This window comes from Beta vulgaris, chromosome 5 (assembly GCF_026745355.1).
Source record: "Beta vulgaris subsp. vulgaris cultivar EL10 chromosome 5, EL10.2, whole genome shotgun sequence".
Classification (NCBI taxonomy): Eukaryota; Viridiplantae; Streptophyta; class Magnoliopsida; order Caryophyllales; family Amaranthaceae; genus Beta; species Beta vulgaris.
The window spans coordinates 37,996,957-38,019,154 of record NC_079206.1 but is presented as its reverse complement, the minus strand read 5'-3'; the positions used below and the strand labels follow the sequence as shown (position 1 = coordinate 38,019,154).

At 37.3% G+C, this 22,198-nt stretch overlaps 1 protein-coding gene across 6 annotated transcripts in view; it reads left to right on the top strand.

The window, feature by feature from the left end:
* LOC104893644 (vacuolar sorting protein 18) overlaps positions 1-22,198 on the top strand; it is a 60,242-nt gene that overhangs the window by 27,920 nt on the left and 10,124 nt on the right. For 5 of the 6 annotated variants that reach the window (XR_007270332.2, XM_048637450.2, XM_048637449.2 and 2 more), the window contains 7 exons: positions 510-617; positions 2,675-2,814; positions 12,036-12,114; positions 15,544-15,606; positions 15,922-16,073; positions 20,828-20,933; positions 21,904-22,092. Coding sequence is in view for 5 of the 6 variants with exons in the window: in XM_048637450.2 (XP_048493407.1) it covers positions 510-617; positions 2,675-2,814; positions 12,036-12,114; positions 15,544-15,606; positions 15,922-16,073; positions 20,828-20,933; positions 21,904-22,092 (837 nt within the window). In the remaining variant the exon portion in view is untranslated. The remainder of the gene's footprint in view (positions 1-509; positions 618-2,674; positions 2,815-12,035; positions 12,115-15,543; positions 15,607-15,921; positions 16,074-20,827; positions 20,934-21,903; positions 22,093-22,198) is intronic. The other variant, XM_048637451.2, reaches the window with a different exon arrangement.

The following is a 22,198-nucleotide window of genomic DNA, read 5'->3' as shown; positions in this document are numbered from 1 at the left end:
CCTACAATGATACATCCTACCATTTCTCTTACACCAAACCCGACGTACTAGTTGAAAAAACACCGTGGCAGAACTTCATGCTCCTCCACCTTCTAAATTTCATATGCTGTATTTGTAATGACTTTAATCCTACAAATTATGGGTTGGGTGTCTTATTGTTTTGGCGCTAATTATAGTTACTTGTACCTGAACATTGCTTGCTGTTTGGAGGACAACTTGGCCCCTTACATTGTATGCTGTTTATTTTCTTACTTAATCTACTGATTTTTTTTTTATAAGAAAAAAAATCTCCCTTCTGTTATTGAAGGTAATAGTTTCTATGTTGTCAGATAGTAGAGAACTGTAGAAAATATCTATTCTGGGATTATATGAATGACCCTTTGAAATATGCGGCATGTGGATATGTGACATCATCTCCTCTTAGTGAGGAAAAAATCTGTTTTGATATTATATGATGACTTTTGGAAAGTAAGCAGCATATAACTTTTCAGGTTTATATTGCTTTGCAGGATGCTTTGAGGACCTTTCTATTGTGGAAACTCGACAGTCTTTCAAAAGATGATAAATGCCAAATAACAATGATTTCCACGTGGACAACTGAATTATACTTGGATAAGGTTTGCATTGTCTACTCTTGGTGCAATTGTCAACAAGTTGTATAAAGTATTTGGTAATTCTATATGGTTCCCAATATACTCAGAAGGGTGAACACCAATTTTTCGTGCTCTTATTGATATGGTGATTGGTATCTTTCGTGCTCTTATTGAACATAGCTACTGTCTGTCACCTATTAACTCTCCCCAACTACCGCCTGGAGACTATTAGATGGATTGAAATAGGTCTCTTATATGTTCCATAAGCTTAATTAGTTTCCTCTGAAATCTTTCATATTTGGTCTTTTAGGGGTGTTGTACTATTGCTATGGTCGTGATGGGCCCTGAAGTGTATACTGTATAGGGCCACAAGAGAGATGATAGCAAGCAGTAGTTGTGTTCAATTTGTAATATCAAACCAAATTCGGTAAATTAAGGTGACCACATGAATGTGTCAATACTAAATGGGCATGATGTAATCTCTCAGTTCTAACAGAACTTTGTTCTCTTTATAGATAGTCTAAGACACATGGATATCATACAAAATTCCCCTACTTTTTATGTAATTCATTGATACTGTACTTGTTAGTGTTTGTTTGTGTATATGTGCTTGTATTAGTGTATTGTATGTTTACATATAGAGAGATTTATATATAAATAGATAGTGAGAGTGTGCTCTATACTGGGATGCAGGGAGTATTATATATAAATAGATAGTGAGAGTGTGTTCTATACTGGGATGCAGGGAGTATTGGTTAATTGCTTATGTTGCCATCTATACACTCCCTTTATTTTATTTGGGATGATTGCATATTGTTGACAAAAAGGTTCTTGACTTCAGCTACTATGGCTCGCCAGAATAAACTTTCTAAGTGCATACTCCATTGGGCTGCCTGTGAATAAAACATGTACTATGAGGAGCTTTTGTCTTCCAAATATCCAAGATAATCAAGACATGAGTTCCTTATGAGGAAGTTGCAAATAAATTCCAAGCACAAAACAATAATAATGAAAATAAAATTCTTTTGGAGGAGCCTTCATCTACCAAGTATCAGAAGCAGGAAGTTGCAAATAAATTCCAAGCACAAAACAATAATTTTCTCATGTTAGCCATTGAGTATTGAACATCGTCCTGATTGATGCTAATTGTTTCAATTTCCAGACTGGCGTTTATCTTTTGGGTCAAAGAGTTTTATGCATTCTGGGCAGGTTCTGTACAGTCTCTCATGGAGCATTTTCTGGTAGTCTGGTTTAGCTTTAGTCTTTAGGATGTGCAAGGGGAGGAAACTTTTATGGCGCTGTGTTTTTCTGTTCTTCGGGTGCTGAGATTGGAAAAAATGAAGTATAACTTCTACTCAGGAGGCTTTATGGTATAACTATAAACTGATGCTTCTTGCTGTATGGGGTGTTTTTCAATGGGATTGCTTTGTGGTTAGGTCTTAAGTCCAAGGTGATATTTAGCTAGAATGGCATGTACTATACATGTGAGTTTCTTTTTTGGAGGATCCCTGGTCTTCTAATAGATGTGTTCTTTTTCTTATTTTGACTCTCATGAATAAATGTTTGTGTCTAGGAAGAAGAACGCAAGCTCTTGATCCGTAAGTACCTCGTAAGTCTAAGTACCTCCACTTGAACACCCCAATCAAATGACTCCAACTGATTGTCAGAGCCCTCAAGTCTTTCCAAATTTACACAAGCGGTGCACTTGTGTTGTTGTCCATGCTTCCTCTATTCCCAACATTATCTGTCACCTAACTGTCCGATAGAAGATATGTGTACCCTTTGACAATAAAAAGGAGAACATGTTATCTCATTCAAGAATAGGCTAATCCAAATGGGTTATGTTTGTTTTGGTTTAGAGAGACAAGCACTTATAGCTATTATACTGTGAAGGTTCAAATGTTAACATTACATTTGTAACCCCTTGTTTTCTATGCTGTGGTAGACAAATGCTGATTCCAGCTGTCTTCTTTACTATGTCATCTCATGGCGAAAAGTTGATCAGTATGTCTTGGTAATCAAATCTATTACTATAGTTTTGTTGAAGTTAATAAAATATTCTTTGCACTGTCTCTCTACAGATCAACCGGCTACTATTGGAAGATGATACTTCAGGTGATCATAATTCTGAATATCGATCACTTATCAAAGAGTTCCGTGCTTTTCTAAGTGATTCTAAAGATGTGTTGGATGAAGCAACAACATTGAAGCTATTGGAAAGGTAATCAGATTTTTGTGATGAGATTTTGCTTAAAATGTTATAGAGGTTCATAGTTCCACATCCACTTACTCGAGATCTAGACCGAGTTAGGAATCCCTTTGGACAAAGGCTTAACTGGGGTCTCGTATTTCAAACAAGGAAGAGGTGCTTTGGCTTTCTATACAATGTTGGACCTTTATGAATTGGGTCTATCCAGTTTGATCTACATTGGAGCTTGATGTAGTGGCAATCTTGTAGCAAAGTGATAAGAACAGGAGGTGATTCTGATTATAAACAAATTAACCTGACGACTCTGCCCTCCTTTCATAGGAATTAGAGTGGAGGTTTCAATATAATTGGAATATGCAAGTGTTAGACTTTAGAGTCTCTTAACTTAGATACAGAAATTATCTCTTTCTGGTTCCTTCATTGAGGTCCTTTTGAGAGGAATTGGGATTGCTCAAGTCGTGAGCTTTCGCATCTCCCCTAGCAAAGTCTAGGGTTCATTTCCCACCCCAAGCAATTTGTGGTTCCTTCATTGAGGTCTTTTTTAGCTGTGTTTGCTATGTCTACAGTGTTGTGAGATGGGCAACTAATTTTTTTTGCTCTGGGAGGCAGCTGAATGAACTGTTTGAGATCATGAGGGTCCAGTGAACCTGTTTCCCATATGTTTAGACACACTTGCAGGCTGTATATGAATATTTTGGAAGGAATAAAGGGAGGAAATATCTGTCACGATCGGTGTGCCTACCATTCTTTGGGTTTTATGGGTAGTGGAATGAGAGGACCTTTCACGGTAGATAGAAATGCTGTGATTTTGTTAGATCAAACTGGTTTGTTCAATGTGCTACTCATTAAATGCATTCTACAGGAGTTTTCTGAGACCACTTTTTAGATGGTCTTATGCGTGTTTGGCATGCCGTTTCTCTTGTATGAAATTCTGTAAGAGGGTTGTTCTTTTGCTTTTCTTTCTAATAAATAAAATTGCATAGAAACCGAAGTTAAGTATAAGTGAAAGTAGAAGATACAAGGCAAAGAGCATCTCGCTTCTAATATGTTTTTCCTTAAGCAACAGGATTCCATTATCCATAGTTGACTAAATAAGATTTTGTCTTGCTTGTTTTATGGTTTCTATTAATTTTTTTTTTCTAGGGGGGGGGGGGGGGAGTACGACTTATTGTGGAAAAGTGTATAACATGGAATCACCATATTCATCCCACTAGTTGATTCATAGGATATACACTGTAAGTCTTACCCCATTGCTTTATGAACAAAGATTTCGTAGAGAGTACAAGGTGGGTCATCCGGAAGATATTATATCGAGGAATGAGAAAGATAGATTTGACTAAAGATAATTGGTAAAACTTTATTGAGAAAAGAGGGGGAAATTAGATGTGACTCTTAATAATGGGTAATTATATACTATTACTGTGAGGTGGTCCTAACCCCAAAAAAGAAATGGGTAACGCATCTTGAGACATCCCAATGTGGCCAAATGGGGAATTCATTTGGAGACGAAGGGAGTACACAATTTTAGTGCAGTTGGGAGCAGGTTATATTTTGTAGTGCAAATTATTACTCGTCTAAATCTTTGACATGTTCTTTAATAGTGTTTATCTATAACACCCTCTGATGCGGATGCAAGCACACTTGTTCTACATGAGCCTATTGACTTGGTTATGGAAAACATGGGGTTCAATCTTAATGAGAGAAACCAAGCTTTGGCATTTGTAGTAATCGTGGAAAGCATGGAGTGAAGAAAGAATCCTATTTCTGTTAGCATTTGCTATTGGTTGTTACATAGAATCCTAGTTCTGTTAGGATTTGCTATGGTAGTTATTGATTTACTTATCTCGTTTAAGTGTTAGAAATTATAGTTTAGTTAGGATTTAAGATAGTCGTGTGTTTAGTTAGATTCTTATCTTGTTAGTATTTGTTTTCTAAGTTGTATTAGGATAGTTTGTAGCCTATATAAGGCGTTCATGATGCAATAATAATCTATCTACGTTTTTGTTTAAAGTACTCAACTCTTGATTATTGTTTTGCTTGTGAGCTTAACTAATCAACCATTAAAGACTTTTTAGGGGTGATAAGTGTTTAGTGTTAAACATCTTAATCTCAGGAGTGAATTTAAGAGTGTTTAGAATGTTATTCTCAAGATCACGAGTAATCTTGAATCAAGAAATATCAAGTGTGTTTGAATTAATTCAAGAATTCGATTCTTGGGTTAAAGAAAGTTCAAGATTCACATTCATAGTTGGTTATTAAGCTTTCTTGGTTTAGTAATCATATCAAGTGGTATAAGTTTTCTAGGGAGGTGAGAATAGAATGGATTCTCTTTGCCTTGTCAAGATCCGAGGAGTAAGAATAGTTCGAGTGTTTGTGCACGTCCAAGATTTGATCTTTCACATCCAAGATCCAATATTTACATTGCAAGAAGGGAGTAGCAAGTCTAGGGAGTATTTTTGCACGTCCAAGATTTGATCTTTCACATCCAAGATCCAATCTTTACGTTGCAAGAAGGAAGTAGCAAGTGTAGGAAGTTCATCTTGCACGCTTAGGAGTGGTCATGGAGTCCGAAATAGAGAAGCTAGCTAAGGCCATGAATGACCTTACAAAATTCCAATATGATTCACATATTTAACTTTACGAAAACTCTACAAGCATCAATAAACTTATGGGGCGTTTGGTTGGGGGTATTGTGGAAAGGGTAAGGGAATCAAGAGACTTGATTCTCTTGTTGTTTGTTTGCTTAAATCAATGAAACCCTTTACCCTCTTCTTACCCCCAAAGTCCTCTACTTTCATTCCCCTACCCCCCAAGGGTTTCACTTACCCTTTGTTTGACTTATTATTGACCTTCTCTTTGACCACCCCAACCACCCATTGACCCAACCATTCAACCACACCCGACCACCCAACCACCACCATCTGCGCACCCTACCACCGCAACCCGTCCCCTCCACCGCAACCAGCCAGCCGCCGGAAACACCCCAACCATCCAACACCTAAACGACGCAGGGGAGGGGAGGGAGAGAACGCAGTGCTGTAGGGGAAGGGAGGGGGAGACCGCGACGGCGTAGGGGGAGGGAAGGAGAGACCGCGACGCTGTAGGGGAGGGAAGGATAGACCGCGACGCTGCAGGGGGAGGGAAGGATAGACCGCGACGGTGAGGGAGGGGAGAATGCGACGGTAGGGGAAACAGCGTGACGCGCAGGGGAGGGGGAGAACTCGACGGTGCAGGGAGAGGAGGGGGACGATGTGACGGCGCAGGGGAGGGGAGAACCGTCGCGGGAAGGGGAAGACCAAGGGGCCGACGAGGTGGAGTTACTGGGGTAGGGAGAGGCGGCATGGGGAATAGCAACAGAGGGAGGAGTGGTGGTGCTAGGGTGGAAGAATGGTAAGAGGAGGAAGAAAGAGAATTAACATTATCTTAACCAAACACCACTCGAAATCTAAGGGTTTTCTTTTCCTTTCCTCTCCTCTCCCTTTCTTGATTCCATTCCCTTTACCCCGTTGCAACCAAACTCCCCCTTAGTAGTAACATGAATAAATTGAAGAGAAGAATGAATGGCATTGCCACGATACTACAAAAAATAACTCGATCCTAATAGTGCAACGTTCATAGGCACAAATTCGCATAAAGAAGGGAAGGACCGTGAAGAAAGACCAACCAAAACCACATACAATGATGATCGTGGCTTAAAAGGTATGTGATTATACAAGCTTCGATGACAAGAAATGGTTCAAGATAGCCTCCATATGACTAACCAGATATGCTGGTATTTGGCTTGAGTTTGAAGGCTAAACGAGCTTAGAAAGGCCAAGGACAAACTTTGTAGTTGGGCAAAATTGAAAGAGAAGCTTAAAGAAAAGTGCTTGCCGAGTGACTATGAGCAAAAGCAATATCTAGAGCTCACTACTTTGAGCCAAGATACGCTTAGTGTCCATGAATACACCATGGAATTTGACAAATTATGCCTCGTGTGTGATCACACGTTTGATGATGTGACAAGGTTAGCTGGGAGGTTTGAGGATCATGAGAAGGAAGAAAAGCCTAAGAGCTCGTACAACACTAAGTTTGATAGTAGTTCAAAGGCTAAAGCAGGAGCTTCCTATTCAAAATGGTACGAAGGGCCAACGAATAGCAACCTACCTAAGGAAGACACTAAGGCCGAGAAGGCAAAAGTTCTCGTGCCAAAAGAAAAGTTTGAAGAGATGAGGAAATGCTTCAAGTATCAAGGAAGGGGGCACATAGCAAGCAATTGTCCTACAAGGAAACCTCTCACTATGAGACAATATTTAGCATTGCAAGAAGATGATGAAGTATATGAATTTATTCCGGAAGAAGTGCATAACTTAGGAGAGGAGGAAAAAGAAGATGCCTTTGCGGAGGATGATTCGAAGCTAGTTGGTGTAGTAAGGTGTGCATTACATGTGGATCACACGCCTCGCATGGAACAAAGAGAAAACCTCTTCCACACTAGATGCACGGTAGGAGAGCACACATGCAATGTGATTATAGACAGTGGCTCTTGCACAAATGTTATTGCGGCTAATGTAGTGTCAAAGCTCTATCTAGCCACAAGGATACACCCTAGACCTTACAAGCTTAGTTGGTTGGATGATAGCAATGAGGGTCAAGAAACAAGCCTTGATTGTGTTTTTCATAGGGGTATATAAGGATAAATTGTGGTGTGATGTGTTGTCTATGAGTGTATGCCATCTTTTGCTTGGGAGGCCATGTCAATTTGATAGGAAGGTAATCCATGAAGGGGACTTGAATGTATACCCAGTATTGGTTGGTTCCAAAAGGGTACGTTTGCATCCTTTGTCTCCTCATTCAGTAGCACCTAAGCAAGTACCTAAGGTACCAAGTTTGTTCCTTTCATCAAGGGAGTTCGAGAGAGAAGTAGAGGAAGAAGGTTGTGCTTATGCATTGATTGTAAGGCACGGTGCTACTAGTACCAAATCCCGTAGTAATGAGAAGTTGGAGGCCTTGATGAAAGAGTTTGGGGATGCTTTTCTGGAGGAATTGCCACAAGGTTTACCACCTTGAGAGGCATAGAACATGTCATAGATCTGGTGCCTGGAGCCCCATTGCCAAACAAGCCTGCTTATAGGTGTGATCCACTAGCATCAAGGGAATTACAACGTCAAATAGAAGACTTGATCGAAAAAGGGTATGTAAGAGAGAGCATGAGTCCATGTCCTGTGCCAGCTTTGTTATTTCCTAAGAAAGATAGTACATGGAGGATGTGCATTGATGGTAGGGTAGTGAACAATATCACAATCAAATATAGGTTTCTTATGCCTAGATTGGAGGACATGTTGGATGAGTTACATGGAGCCTCGGTCTTTTCTAAGATTGATCTTCGAAGTGGTTACCATCAAATGAGGATTAGAGAAGGTGATGAATGGAAGACAACTTTCAAAACTAAGCAAGGGTTGTATGAGTGGATGGTGATGCCCTTTGGTCTATATAATGCACCATGATGAATTAGTTACTTCTTGTTGCATTTGCGTAGCTTGTTTGAAAAGTTTAGAGAGCAACAACTATATGGCGGGCAAATTGGAGAAAATGTGAATTCCTAGTCTCTAGGGTGGCATTTTTGGGATATATTGTTTCCAAGGAAGAAGTTTAAGTCGATTATGATAAGGTGAAGGCTATTTCCTCTTGGTTAGCACCCAAGAATGATTCAGAGTGTAGAAGCTTTCATGGATTGGCCTCATTCTATAGACAATTTATTCGAAACTTCTCCTTTATTATGGCACCTATTACAGAGTTGTTGAAGAAAGAAAAGTTTAGTTGGATATCCTCAGCACAACAAGCATTTAAAGAGGTCAAAGGTAAACTTTGTTGTGTTCATGTTCTAGCACTTCCAGATTTCCACAAGTTGTTTGAAGTGGAATGTGATGCAAGTTGTGTAGGCATTGGTGTTGTTCTCTTGCAAGAAAAACGTCCCATTTGTGACTGTAGTGAGAAATTGAGTGGCGCTAAGCTAAACTGCTCTAACTATGATAGAGAAATCTATGCTATTGTACGTGGCTTGGATCATTGGTCACACTACTTGAGATTAAAATCATTCATCCTTCATTCAGATCATGAGGCTTTGAAGTACATCTATGGACAACAAAAGCTCAGTCATAGACATGCTAAATGGGTAGAGTTCCTTCAATCTTTAACATTTTCATCAAGATACAGAGAAGGTAAGTCTAATGTGCTGGCGGATGCTTTGTCTAGACGTTCCTATTTGTTGGTAGTGGTGGATGCACAAGTGTTAAGGTTTGAACATTTGAGGGAGTTATACAAGGAGGATACAGATTTTAGGGAGAAGCTAGCACATCCGGGGGGGTCTCTTTGTGGTACATGAGGGTTTCTTGTTTAAGGGTAACAAGTTGTGTGTGCCTAAGTGTGGTGTGAGGGGATTACTTGTTAGGGAGGTGCATAATGGAGGCGTGGTTGGATATTTTGGAGTGCAAAAGACTCTTGATACACTTCAAGAGAACTTTTGCTGGCCATATATGGTAAAGGATGTTCATTTAGTAGGTACTCGATGTGCGACTTGCCAAAAGGCCAAGAGTACGTTCCATAAGGGTCTTTATACACCTTTACCTGTGCCTAATCAACCTTGGGACATTGTGAGCATGGACTTTATCGTAGGTTTACCTCGTACTCAAAGAGGGAAAGATGTAATAATGGTGGTTGTGGATCGTTTATCTAAATTGGCTCACTTTGTTCCAATTCGCAAGACTGAAGTTGCAACACATATGGCTGATTTATATTTTAGAGAGGTCATTAGGTTGCATGGCATCCCAAGAAGCATCGTCTCTGATAGGGATTCTACGTTCCTAAGTCATTTTTGGAAGTGTCTTTGTCGCATGGTTGACACTAACTTGCTCTTTAGTACAAGTCATCATCCTCAGACAAAGAGGTAACAAATCGAACTTTGGGATCCTTGTTGAGAGGTTTGGTGAGCAAGACACAAAAGGATTGGGACATCAAGTTAGCTCACGCAGAGTTTGCTTATGATAGGGCACACTCATCTATCACATCTCAATCTCCATTTGATGTATTCTATGGTATTAATCATTTACTACCTATTGATTTTGTTGTTATGCCTAAGCATGACATCCATACGAATGCAAAGAAGAGATTGGAAGCATTCACTAAAACTTGTGAGCAATTGAAGACAAAGATTGAGAAGATGAACATCCAATACAAGACAAGAGTCAATAAGGGGCGCAAACAACATGTGTTTAAAGTTGGTGATCTTGTGTGGGTGCATTTGAGGAAAGAAAGATTTCCTAGCAGATGGTCCTTTTGAAGTAGTTGGTCTGATTGGGGTTAGTGCTTATAAGATCGATTTACCGGATGAGTTTGGAAGTGTAAGTGCTACCTTCAATGTAGGTGATTTATCTCCTTATTATGATGATGAGAATTTGAGGGTAAATTCTTTTGTAGAGGGGGAGATTAATGCGGATGCAAAGATACTTGTTCTACATGAGCCTATTGAATTTGTTATGGAGAACATGGGGTTCAATCTTAACGGAAGAAACCAAGCTTTGGCATGTGTAGTGACTCGGCTCATGGAAAGCATGGAGTGAAGAAAGAATCCTAGTTGTTTTAGCATTTGCTATTGGTTGTTACATAGACTCCTAGTTCTGCTAGGATTTGCTATGGTAGTTATTGATTTACTTATCTCGTTTAAGTGTTAGAAATTCTAGTTTAGTTAGGATTTAAGATAGTCGTGTGTTTAATTAGATTCTTATCTTGTTAGTATTTGTTTTCCAAGTTGTATTAGGATAGTTTGTAGCCTATATAAGGCGTTCATTATGCAATAATAATCTATCTACGTTTTTGTTTAAAGAACTCAACTCTTGATTATTGTTTTGCTTCTGAGCTAAACTAATCAAACCATTAAAGACATTTTAGGAGTGATTAGTGTTTAGTGTTAAACATCTTAATTTTAGGACTGAATTCAAGAGTTTTTAGATTCTTGTTCTCAAGATGAGGAGTGTTCTTGAATCAAGAAATATCAAGTGTGTTCGAATTAATTCATGAATTCGATTCTTGGGTTAAAAAAAGTTCAAGATTCACATTCATAGTTGGTTATTAAGCTTTATTGGTTTAGTAATCATATCACCCTCTGCATTGGGCTTCCACGGTCCGTTTTAGTTCACTAAGTGGTCTCTCTATCCACTGAAGTCTAGAATAAAAGGTGTTTTGCAGCAACCTTCACAGCCTAATTAACCCAAGCCATTTATTGAAAAGACATGCTTTTATCAAACTGACAAATGTGCCCTATAACTGTCTGTCCCTCTCCTCCTCCCACTGCCGCTTCCCCGTCGTCATGTTTTTGTGAAGAGTTCCTTTCTTGTTGCCTGATGCTTATTTCCTTGAATCTTTGGGCATTGGTCATTTAGTTAACGAAACTGAAATTAAGAGCATTTATGATCCAGGAGCTACCCTCTCTCTGTCAAATCATTTTCTTTACACTGGATCTCAATATCTCATACAAGTAAATAACAACTGAGCTGCTTAAAAGTTGATCTGAAATGGGTATCTCTATTCTGGCCAAATGGGAGATATTACTTAAAATCTTAGGCTTGGAGATCTGTAGAAATCATTCAACTTCTTGTCATCTTTTAGATCATGTAATTTCATTTATCTGCTAATGCATGTGCCCATTTCAATGTTCTTTGAATGGGGGTGGTCTGCGGAAAGGTAGAGAATGCAGAGGCCCAGAATAGGGTTGAAAATTCTATTTGGGTTTTAGATCAGTAGTAATTTATTACTAGATTTGAGTGTGGTAGAGTCAGCTGAAGATATGTTCGCAATGGACCCTTCTGGTGGAATTTTTTTTGTCTTGTATTTCCTAGCTCTTTAATTGTTTGAAGTACATCGACCACAGAGGATTCAGAAATTTAGGGACTTTGTCTAGTATGAGGTTGGTGATAATTCTAAAGATTTCAGAAAGGGCTTGGATAGATGCTAACATAATTTTTTAGATAAAGGCACTGTATGGATGACTTATATGATATTGTTGCTGTAATTTTATCCAGCACGATGTATCCAGACAGACTTTAGACTTATGTTTACTTGTTCGTATGTTGACAAACCATTTGTTAGCTGAAAGACATTATTCTTTCTCCTTGATTTTATACAGATGCTGAATTGTTTATTCGGCACTTTGCTTTTTGCTTCCATGATTAACCAAACTTTTAATTTCAAAATCTCAGCTATGGTAGGGTTGATGAATTGGTGTTCTTTGCAAGCTTGAAGGGGCAGTTTGAAATTGTAATTCACCATTATATTCAGGTAAAATCATTTGAACTATTTTATTGTTTGCTTACTGGGGTATACGGTTCTTTGATGATTGTGTACATTAGAGTGGCTCTCTTTTGCTGTTGGGTATTATTCATTTGCTTGATGTTGCGACAGATTGGCAGCTGTTTCTCTTAGGTTCAAATGTTTCAGATGTGTTGCAGTAGTTGCAGCTGCAACCAACCATTGGCTTATGGTTCTAATTCTGTAACAAGTTGATTCTCAGAAGTAGAAGTATTTAAATTCTTTTCTGCCGTCAAATAGAGTAATTAGGAAAAGCTTACTCTTTTTTCAATCATATCATCCTAAGCATTACTTGCATATTTCTATCAAGAAGGAAATACATTTTGAATGCCTTTTGACACGAAGATAATTGTTCGTAAGTTTTCTGTTGGCTAAAATACTGAGCTTCACTTCTCTGACCTTGGAATGTAAAGTTGTAGGTAATATAATAGGCAATAGTATTTGTTTACTCTCTTCAGTGCTATCAACAATGAACATTTATTAGTAGTCCAGTTGTGCATTAAAATATTGTCTAGTCTTATTATTACTGGACTTTAAAAAGATTGGGGAGGGTTATGTCTTAGGGCTCTTGGGCATTTATGTGTCTATAATGTGATTGTACCTAGTGACTTTCATGAAACTGCACTTCTGGTGTTCTGAGAGCTAAAATGTTCTGATTCTTCCTGTATTGTATCTCTGTTTTCAACATATGTTAGGTGAAACAACAAACAAATTGCTCTTCCTTTCTGAAAAATGTAGGTAAGACCAACATTAAAAATTCTTGAACTATTGAGCTCTTGGTAGGATTCCTTGTTTTGACCCAACTTGTTGTTTAGAGTGTCTCATCTTTTCTTCCCCTCCATCAGGAGATCCTTAATTTCCTGCCTTGTTACGGGAACTCCCACATCAGGGATTCACATCCATTTTGACAAGTTAAAAATTAATGTCATGATACCCGTAAGTATCATGTGTCCCACTGGTGATGGCACGCCGAAGGAAAAGTTTAGCAGGGTTCCACTAGAGAAGGTGGGCCTGAAAGTTTCTACATATTTGTAAGGACATGATCTAGACTCTATGTAACTTACAACACCATAAAAATTCAAATTGTAATGTTTTGGTTTCTTGTAATGTTTTCTAAAATGTGCTCATGTTTCTAGTACTGAGCAGCAGAGCTTTCCAGATCAAGAAATAGTTGTGTAATGTCCTGTCAAGGGAAGTTTCATGTGTTTCTTTGCATTTGAGACAGTGGAACCGTGGGAGTTTGCAACGCTTTGAAGATGCCAAAATGCTAGGTTCGCAATGTCTAATGTGCTTTTTAGGTTTGTGTACTCTGTAAGCCTTTTTGGGGCATGCTAGTCTCCTAAATACCCTGAATTAGTGATAGGCAGTGGGTCGTTATTCACTTTTAGAGTACAGCGGCGTAAAGCTGCCATGATATATCACACTCTCAAAAGTAGCACAAATTGCTCTAGCATTATCTAAAAGTCATCTTCCAGGGAGGATTGAACTAAACAATTCATCATGTGCAAAAGCTACTGCACAGCACAAAAGTCCTAGAAAACAAGTTTTAAGCAGCAGGAACAGTATTCTTTACAAGCGTGATAGAAGTCAATTCCCTTCCCTCGATATAGTAACTGTCAACCTTTAACCCAAACTTTGTCCGCTTCGAAGACTATTCCCCATAATAAATTTGTGACAGCTTCCTTGTTCCATGTATCCGGATCTTTTATATATAAAGCTCCTGCAAATTTTGTTTAGTAGCAAGCTATTAAGGCCTTCTTATAGCTTATTGCATAAGCTTATATTTGTTAGGTTATTATTAGCTGGTTTGACTAGCTGTTTATAGTAGCTGTTTGTATGAAATTGTTTGAAAAATGGCTCCCAGCTATCTGATTGTGTAGACTTCCAATAAGGAATTAGGCACAATTTGTTGATGCTTTTTTTTTTTCTTTTGAAAAGTAGTGTAAACTTATGGTGAGTTTATTGGAAATAATATGTACAAATATCAAGTAATTAATTGAACATTTTTACCCTAAATCTGTTCTATTGAAATTTTCAAATACAAAATTTCTTCTCTTGGTAGTTCGCAAATACTCTTATATTATTTACTGAATTTGCCTGTAATCTGTATTACTATTACTCTATGAATGAAGGTATAGACAATGTTTGATGTCATGTTCATATAAATTAAATTTTATTAAAATTGGATGCAAATGTATACATATGTTAGCTATTGAATTATAGGAGGACAACTTGATCAAGTAGTGTATCACTTAATATGAAGTTGTAATAGTAAAGGATTAGGAACATTGATATAAGTAAAAGCAAATGATCTTGTGAACTAAAAATAGTTATTTTTTTTTTTGGCAACTTTAGGACAAATATGCTGCTTTACCTTCATTTGGCAATCCTCTATTTTGAAAAGACGGGGTATGGGAACTTTTTCAGAATAAGAGTCTTGGCCTCAATTCTCTCTTCCAAACATCTATCTACGAAACACCTATAATAGAGAATTTGGCTAGTCAAACCTCTAAAATGTCCCTAAACCTCTTATTTGACCCCAATCCTCTCTTTACCAAATAGATCCTAAAGCTTTTTTCGAGGTATGACCCCCCTATATCATGTCGCTCTTAGTGCCTAAGTCACAACTGGGGGTAATTATACTCCTCCACCTTCCGATACTTTACCCAATTTCCTTTTGGGGCTGTCTCATAGTATCATATCCATTTGCTTTATCTGATGGGTCCACCAATTGAAATGAATATAATAATGATTCAATTCTTACTATTTAACCCCACTAATAATTGAGAAATCTCCACTGGGTCAGGATCACGGAGAAGGTTGGTTACTAAGAGTTACGATGCTCCACAATGATAATTAGTCAAACCACATGTTCGTACTTCGTGCTGTGACAAGTTCTATAAAATCTATGTGATATCCTATTAATCCTTGTTTTCCAGGCATTTTCTCTCTTTAACGAAATGACATTGTGAAATGCAAAAGTGATGGTTTCTGGCATTTGAGAGTAAATCTAAATATGAAAAAGAAAATTGGAGATGCCTTGAGATGTTATTGATTCTACATTGACATTGTTGATTTCGATTGAAATGCAATCATGTTGTCAAAAGCAATGCATGCATTAGACATCTGTTACAGCAAGAGATGAACTTCAATTCAATATTCAATTTACAATATGTGGTATCTGTATGATATTGCTAGATATAAATCTTCTTGATCTTTTCATGCTCAATAATGGGATGCCTGTTAGCTCTGATGATAAAGTTTTGAGATTGGTATGGTTTTATCCATTGTCAGCGGCGTATTGACTTCTTTATAGAACAATATTAATAATATATTTGTTGATTCTTCATTTTTCTAACATAAGTTTGCTGTCTATCATGTTTGGTTGTTTCATGCTAGCAAGGAGAAGCGAAGAAAGCCTTGGAAGTGCTTGAAAAGCCTGGTGTTTCAACACTTCTCCAGGTATAAGCCAAACTATATATGTGCCTCACATCCAATTGTAAGGATTCTGCTTTATCACTATTCTTCACATAAAATTCATTTCCAGTGATGGAAACTATACTCCTATAATACCTTTCACACTGAGAAATGGTTCGCTTTTTAATAATAGAAACCACCACCAAGAGGGGGTCTTATCCTTCTCATACCACATACCAAAAGTAAGGTGTACTGAAGCTAAGGGAGTACTATTTTTTTCTTACACTACAACATTTTTCTAATTAAACAATAAATGCTTTCTTCATATGTACAACTTTTCCGAACTTAACTTTTTAAAAGGCTTTGTCTGGTATAATGCAGTACAAATTTGCTCCTGATCTCATCATGCTTGATGCTTATGAAACTGTTGAATCATGGATGATAAGGAAGGATCTTAATCCAAGGAAGTTGATTCCTGCAATGATGCGCTATTCAAGTGAACCACATGCAAAGTAAAGTTTTTTGTACTATTTTATAATGACGTTATTTTCTGTTAGGAAAGGCAAAATAGGGAAATGAGTATTGTGATGTTTTTTTGCTTATCTTGATGATCTTATGCCCACTTATGTGACCACCTACAAACGTGGAACCAAATTTAGGTTGTTGGGTTGCAGAACAATCGATATATTACATGAAGCATCTACTGTAATATGTCTCTAAATCAAACCTTATCAATATTTCCGGGTCATTTTGCTGTGTTTGCAATCAGATTCATTACTCAAGCTGCTAAAACATTTGAACAATACAGCAAAATTCTCGACTCATATAATAGCCTTTACAGATAGCTAGAAGCCAAGAACCTCATATTATTATCCTATACACTTAAGAAAAGCAGTTTTCGGAGTACAAGTATTAGAACATTCAATTGTTCGTAAATTAGTAAAGGTGTTTGGAGATGTAGTAAAATTTTAAATCTACATTACAAAGCATTTTGAAAGATAATGTAACTAGGCTTTTAACCTGCTCAATGGGTGAGTTATAAGTTGTAACAGACTTGTTTGCGAGAGATTGAGGATTTGTAGTTGAGAAGAGGAGGTGCATGGCCGGAGGAAGAAGAGGCTCATGGTGAAGGAAATGAGGAGATATGAAGAGAAAAACTTGCTATGGCATTGTTGATAATAGTTAAGGTACTAATAGAGAGGAAGGGGGTTTTGTTTGACACTGTAGGAGGTGTTGTTTTGTTTCAATTATTCATGTGAATAAATAGTGTCATTTGCGATAAGGATATTTCAATTGGTTGATAGTGGGATCAGAGTGGGTGAGGAGGAAGACTTTGGAATATTCACAATCATACTTTCGTTGTTCCAAATTAGTTTTCACATGAGGGAGGCACAAGTTTTATGGAATTCATGTTATTAGGCAAGAGAGAGAGAAAGAAAAAGAGAGACCCAAGTGATGGAGAGAGAGAGATATATAGAGAACTTATTTTCGACAAATTTGAAACAATCCGAATGTGGGAAATGTTGCAATTTATCTGGACTCAAGAATGTACAAAGTAATCACTTATTGATGGATCTAACTAATAACAGTGTGAAAAAAGTTTTAATTAAAAAAGTACAAAAGCAATACCAAAGCTTTAATCTCATTAAAAAACGGGCCCGGCTGCATAAGCTAAGATTTTATTCTTCTCTCAAGTGGTATATGCTTATGCAATTCCAATTTTCTTCTATAGGTGTCAACGCCTTGCATCCATGTCATCTCTGGCAACCCTCGACTTCTTAGAATCTCCATAATCCGAACACTCCCCATTATCCTACTAGTGCATCCTCTAGTCGGCAACTCACCAGTTTCAACCAACATAAGTGGTTCTCTCTTATCTTATGTTCAACACTCTGGAAGGTGTTTCCACATGTCCTTCTCAATATATGACTTTGTTCTACCCCCATCTTCGGGAAATAATCCTTCCTAAAGAGCTTCATAGGTGTCCATCTATGCTTTAATTTTGGCAACTGGGCTTTTTGTCTTAACCCTAGATATGAAGGGGAAGAGAATAATGGACTGCCTTCTCCTCATCAACTTACATTGTGGCTTGAAACGTGATTACTAGAGTCATGTTGACGCGTGCCATGTATCGTGTCGACACACGAGATGTGGGTTAGACTTTAGAGTGTTGTGTCGGGATAACATAGACTTCATGGAGTCGATTTTGCTCCAACATAGCTTAAACCCTCGAGATTTAATTTGCCTTCATCTCCTGTCTTCATTACCAACTCAATGTCATCTGCCAACATATGCGAGGTTTTTCATCTTATCTTGGATGGCCCAGGTCACTATATGTATTACTGCTTTGAAGAAAAGTATGAATATCCAAATGTTTTTGGTGAGCCAAATAAGATTTGACCATTCTCATTGGTAGAGCCAATATATGCAATATTTATGCTTTGTTATGCTAGGATTGCAGTCCTAAGTTGATGGTAGGTTTGCATGTTGATTTGAACGAAGCTCTTGAAATTGCTGATGGAACTATTAATGATTTTGATTCTGAGTTCATTCTAGAAAAGAGGAAGGAGTCTTTTTTAAAAGGCCTTGCTATTAGAAAGAAGCTCTCGTTTTGTGTCTATTGACATGCTTTGAAGATAATCATCCACTGGAAACACATTCTTTAATTTTGCAAATCAATGTGAGGTTGGCTTGTAGTTTTTGATATGTTGTCTTCTATTCACCTATTACTTTTCTGAATTATCCATATCTATCATCTAAGTTGTTTGATGAATGGACTAGGATCGGGTATAGCATATAACTTTGTTCCAAGGATGGGAACTTATTTCAAGGGAGTTCTTGTTTGTGCTTCGACTTGATGGTTGAAGTGTACATTACAAGTACTCTTTTATTTAATGAGTCTTTGCATCATATGAACTCTCATTCCATATTTGCATGCTCCTCTTGGCTCTTAAAGTGTCCATGAAATAATATAAATTTGGAAAAATTTGTGTCAATAGCCCTAGCTAAGCTTATCCTTTTGTAGAAAGTTCCCACTTTTGATTATTGCATAGCAGAGCCTACTTTTTAAGCTTTTTTGTATGCCTCCAAAAGTATACCGTGCTAAGCTAGTTAACATGTTTTCTTTTGCCTTATTTTCTTAAAGTTAAATAATTAATTTTCTAGACAGCATAACTAGTAGCACACAACTCAAAGTCAAATGGTTCTTAAGCCTAAATTCATCAACTTTATGTGATATACAACTTCCATGCATTTATACATGGTAAAATGACTCTCAAAGTGATAAATATTGATAAGATGCTACGGCTGCACTAGAATTGACAACTTGTATGAGTGTAGGCTTTGTGTGTTAGGGAGCTGATTCCTTTGTCATATTGGACACCTAAGATCATTATGTTATCTGATATGCATACGTAGAACTTAATCCTATCCGTTATCTCTCACTTAAACCCCCCATCGAGTCTAGAAATTGGAGATCCAGCATTGTGTTGATAGGCAATGTGTGGCATTAGTCTGGTGTTGCCGTAGCTCCTTTTAGATAAACTAGTTTTATATGCACGCGATGCGTGCGAAAGTAATAGAACAAATCAATTGACAGTTTAAATTGTTCAGCATCTACACATCGTTACTGTTTAACAATATGCACCTATGTCACATAATGTTAAATCTTAACCTCAAATTTTCAATAGGATATTGCAGTGCAAAGACAACACCTCATCACAATTCTAATCTGTTTCTCTATTCTTGATTAAACCAATTCATCAAACTCAAATAGGCAAAACAAAGTTCTCTATTGTCATGACTCATCATATGCTGGCAAATATATAGTCATTGCAGAATAGCCAAGTAGTAAAAACATACTTTTAAACAATGCTCTTCATCTGCATATGATATATTATACTCCCTCTGATTGGTTTGGTGCACTGCTCTAACAGTTGGGCCTTTGGATGTGTCAAGACTTAAGAACACGCTTTGAGTGTAGTCCTAAACTCTGAACAAAGAAAAGGCAAAAAGTTATTTGATCATAAGGCAAAAAATTTATAGAAGATGAATGTATATGGCTATGGGAAGATAACAATATCATACATATTTCCTTCAAAAGCACAGCTATAGCATCAAAACAGACTACAACTCTTATTGTTCTGATATAGAGATTGACAATTTGTTCGGTTTGATATATAATCTATCATTCTCCAATTTCTATTGTCACACGTTGGAACAGAAAAACAACCTAAAGAAACTTCTAATCTGGGAGTATTGATTGTTGATAATTGATATTGCTGTCATCATATTGGAAGATTATGTTGGTGGTATCCTTGGCAGTCGATTCAAGGAATCCAATTAAACCCCTCGAACCCCAACGCACAAATTCCCTTTTCTTTTTATTGGCGATTGATGGTGGTGACTTGGAAGAAGACGGGGTTGTTGCTCCTATTGTGGTTTTACAGAGGAATGAAGATGGAGGATTTTTGACAAACTGATGGATTTTACGTTACTTTTTTTTTTATTTCATGTTTAGTAAAGTTGAGATTTATAATTAATTTGTAATTATTTTTTTATTTTGTTTTCTAGTTACATGGAGAGTAAAAGCAAAGCGCCTTGCACTTTGTCAGTGAGGAGTTTTGGGTTTTTCTTATTAAAAAAACTCATTGTATGGTTAGTTTTGTAATATTTGTTGATAGTTGGGAGTATTTAGGTAATTAAGGGTAGACACCAAAAGGTCAGGACTTGACATATAGAAAAGAGATTGACAATATGTGCAAGTATTAACCGAACTATAATATAATTCATTTTAGATCATCAAACAAATTTCTCCACTGGTAGCCAAAAATATATTCTTACTACAATTAAATACGATGAAAGAGAGGTGGTGAAATTCCCAAAGATGAACATGAAACAACGGGTGGTATCTTAACTGGGACCCTGTCATCTTAACTACCAAAGTCACATGACGACTGGGAGCATGCATATCAAATAGCCCATGTAGTTTAGCCTATCATATAATAATCAAAAGTTACTTTTAATGACGGACACCTATACTTGGGGCATCAATTTTTCCTATAAAAATTGTGATTATTATGAGGACTCTAGTACACGTGATCTGTAGAGAAAATTGTTTGTCATCCCACCCTGAACAAGAAAATTTTCTGGGACATTTCTCAACTATACATTACTGTTACTCATTCTTGACTTTTTATGTCTTTTACCGGCAGTGCTTTCAAATAACTCATTGTGCACTCATTTCTATCTTGTGAATTTCTTGCAGGAATGAGACACATCAAGTCATCAGATACTTGGAGCACTGTGTTCATAGTCTGAATAATGAAGATCCTGGGGTTCATAACTTGCTGCTTTCTTTGTATGCTAAACAGGTGTAGACACTTCTCTGATAATTTTAGTGATTCGGTTGAATATGAATTTAGAAATTATCAGCTTAATAGAGTTTTACCAAGGTTCCTTCTCTTTTAGTTGTTCATCATCAGAAGAGTTAATGGTGGCTCATTTAATGTTCCATTGGACATGTGTACTTGTCCGAGTGTACGAGTCATTAACTATATACATATTGCGAATAAATACAATATCAGTATGCATCAGCTCTTCTCAGAATATTACAGAACTTAAAGCAATATTCTCTGTACTTGTCAGTGGTTAGTGGTGAGCATTTAGTATTATATATATGCTTATGCATGTTATCCAGAAATTTGTGTGCTGGTAGATGACATAGCTGAAGTATCTCTCATCCACTGGAACTAATAGAAATTGAAATGCATTACTTTGGTACTATGTAATCATTGGAATCTGATGTATATTATTTACGAGATGCTAGGAAATGAGATGCTAGGAAATGATCTGCACAATTTCTTGTATGTGCACACACACACTTTTTCCCCTTTTGCTTCATGTAGCTTTGGACGCAACTTGAGCCAGCTTTATAGATAACATTCTAATATATGTCGGTTCTTGATGATAATAATCTTGTCGGTCTTGATGATTGAATATTATCGTGGTTTTTAGTGAAGAATTCTACATTTTTAGCTGTTTTAACCGTGAATGTCCATTAAATAGGAAAATATTGTTCAGTTGTTTTTCACCCCCTTTTGTGTTTGGTTCCTGATACTGATGTGAAGGTTCATTATGTGAATACTTGCCTGTTGACATTGTCTACCAAACTGTGGGCTATTGTGGTCCCTTTTCTTGTTTATTCACCCAACAAACCAGAAATGAAAAATCTTCTTGACGTGCAGCATCACAGATCTTAAGAACATTAGATCCATTTCAGTATCATTGTGAAATAAAGATTACTCACAAGTGTTGATGTTCTCTTGTTTATGTTAAATCCAGGAGGATGATAGTGCTCTCCTACGATTTTTGCAATCCAAGTTCAGCAAAGTAAGAGAAAATGGCCCAGAATTCTTCTATGATCCTAAATATGCCTTGCGGCTTTGCCTGAAGGAAAAAAAGATGCGTGCTTGTGTTCATATATACAGTATGATGTGTATGCACGAAGAAGCTGTTGCTCTTGCGTTACAGGTAATACCAGAATATCCCCTGCTGCTCTTGTACACTTTATCTTTCCTTGAATTAGTGCATGCATATTTTTTCTTGTATGCTGTCTATATGGATTCACACTCTAATG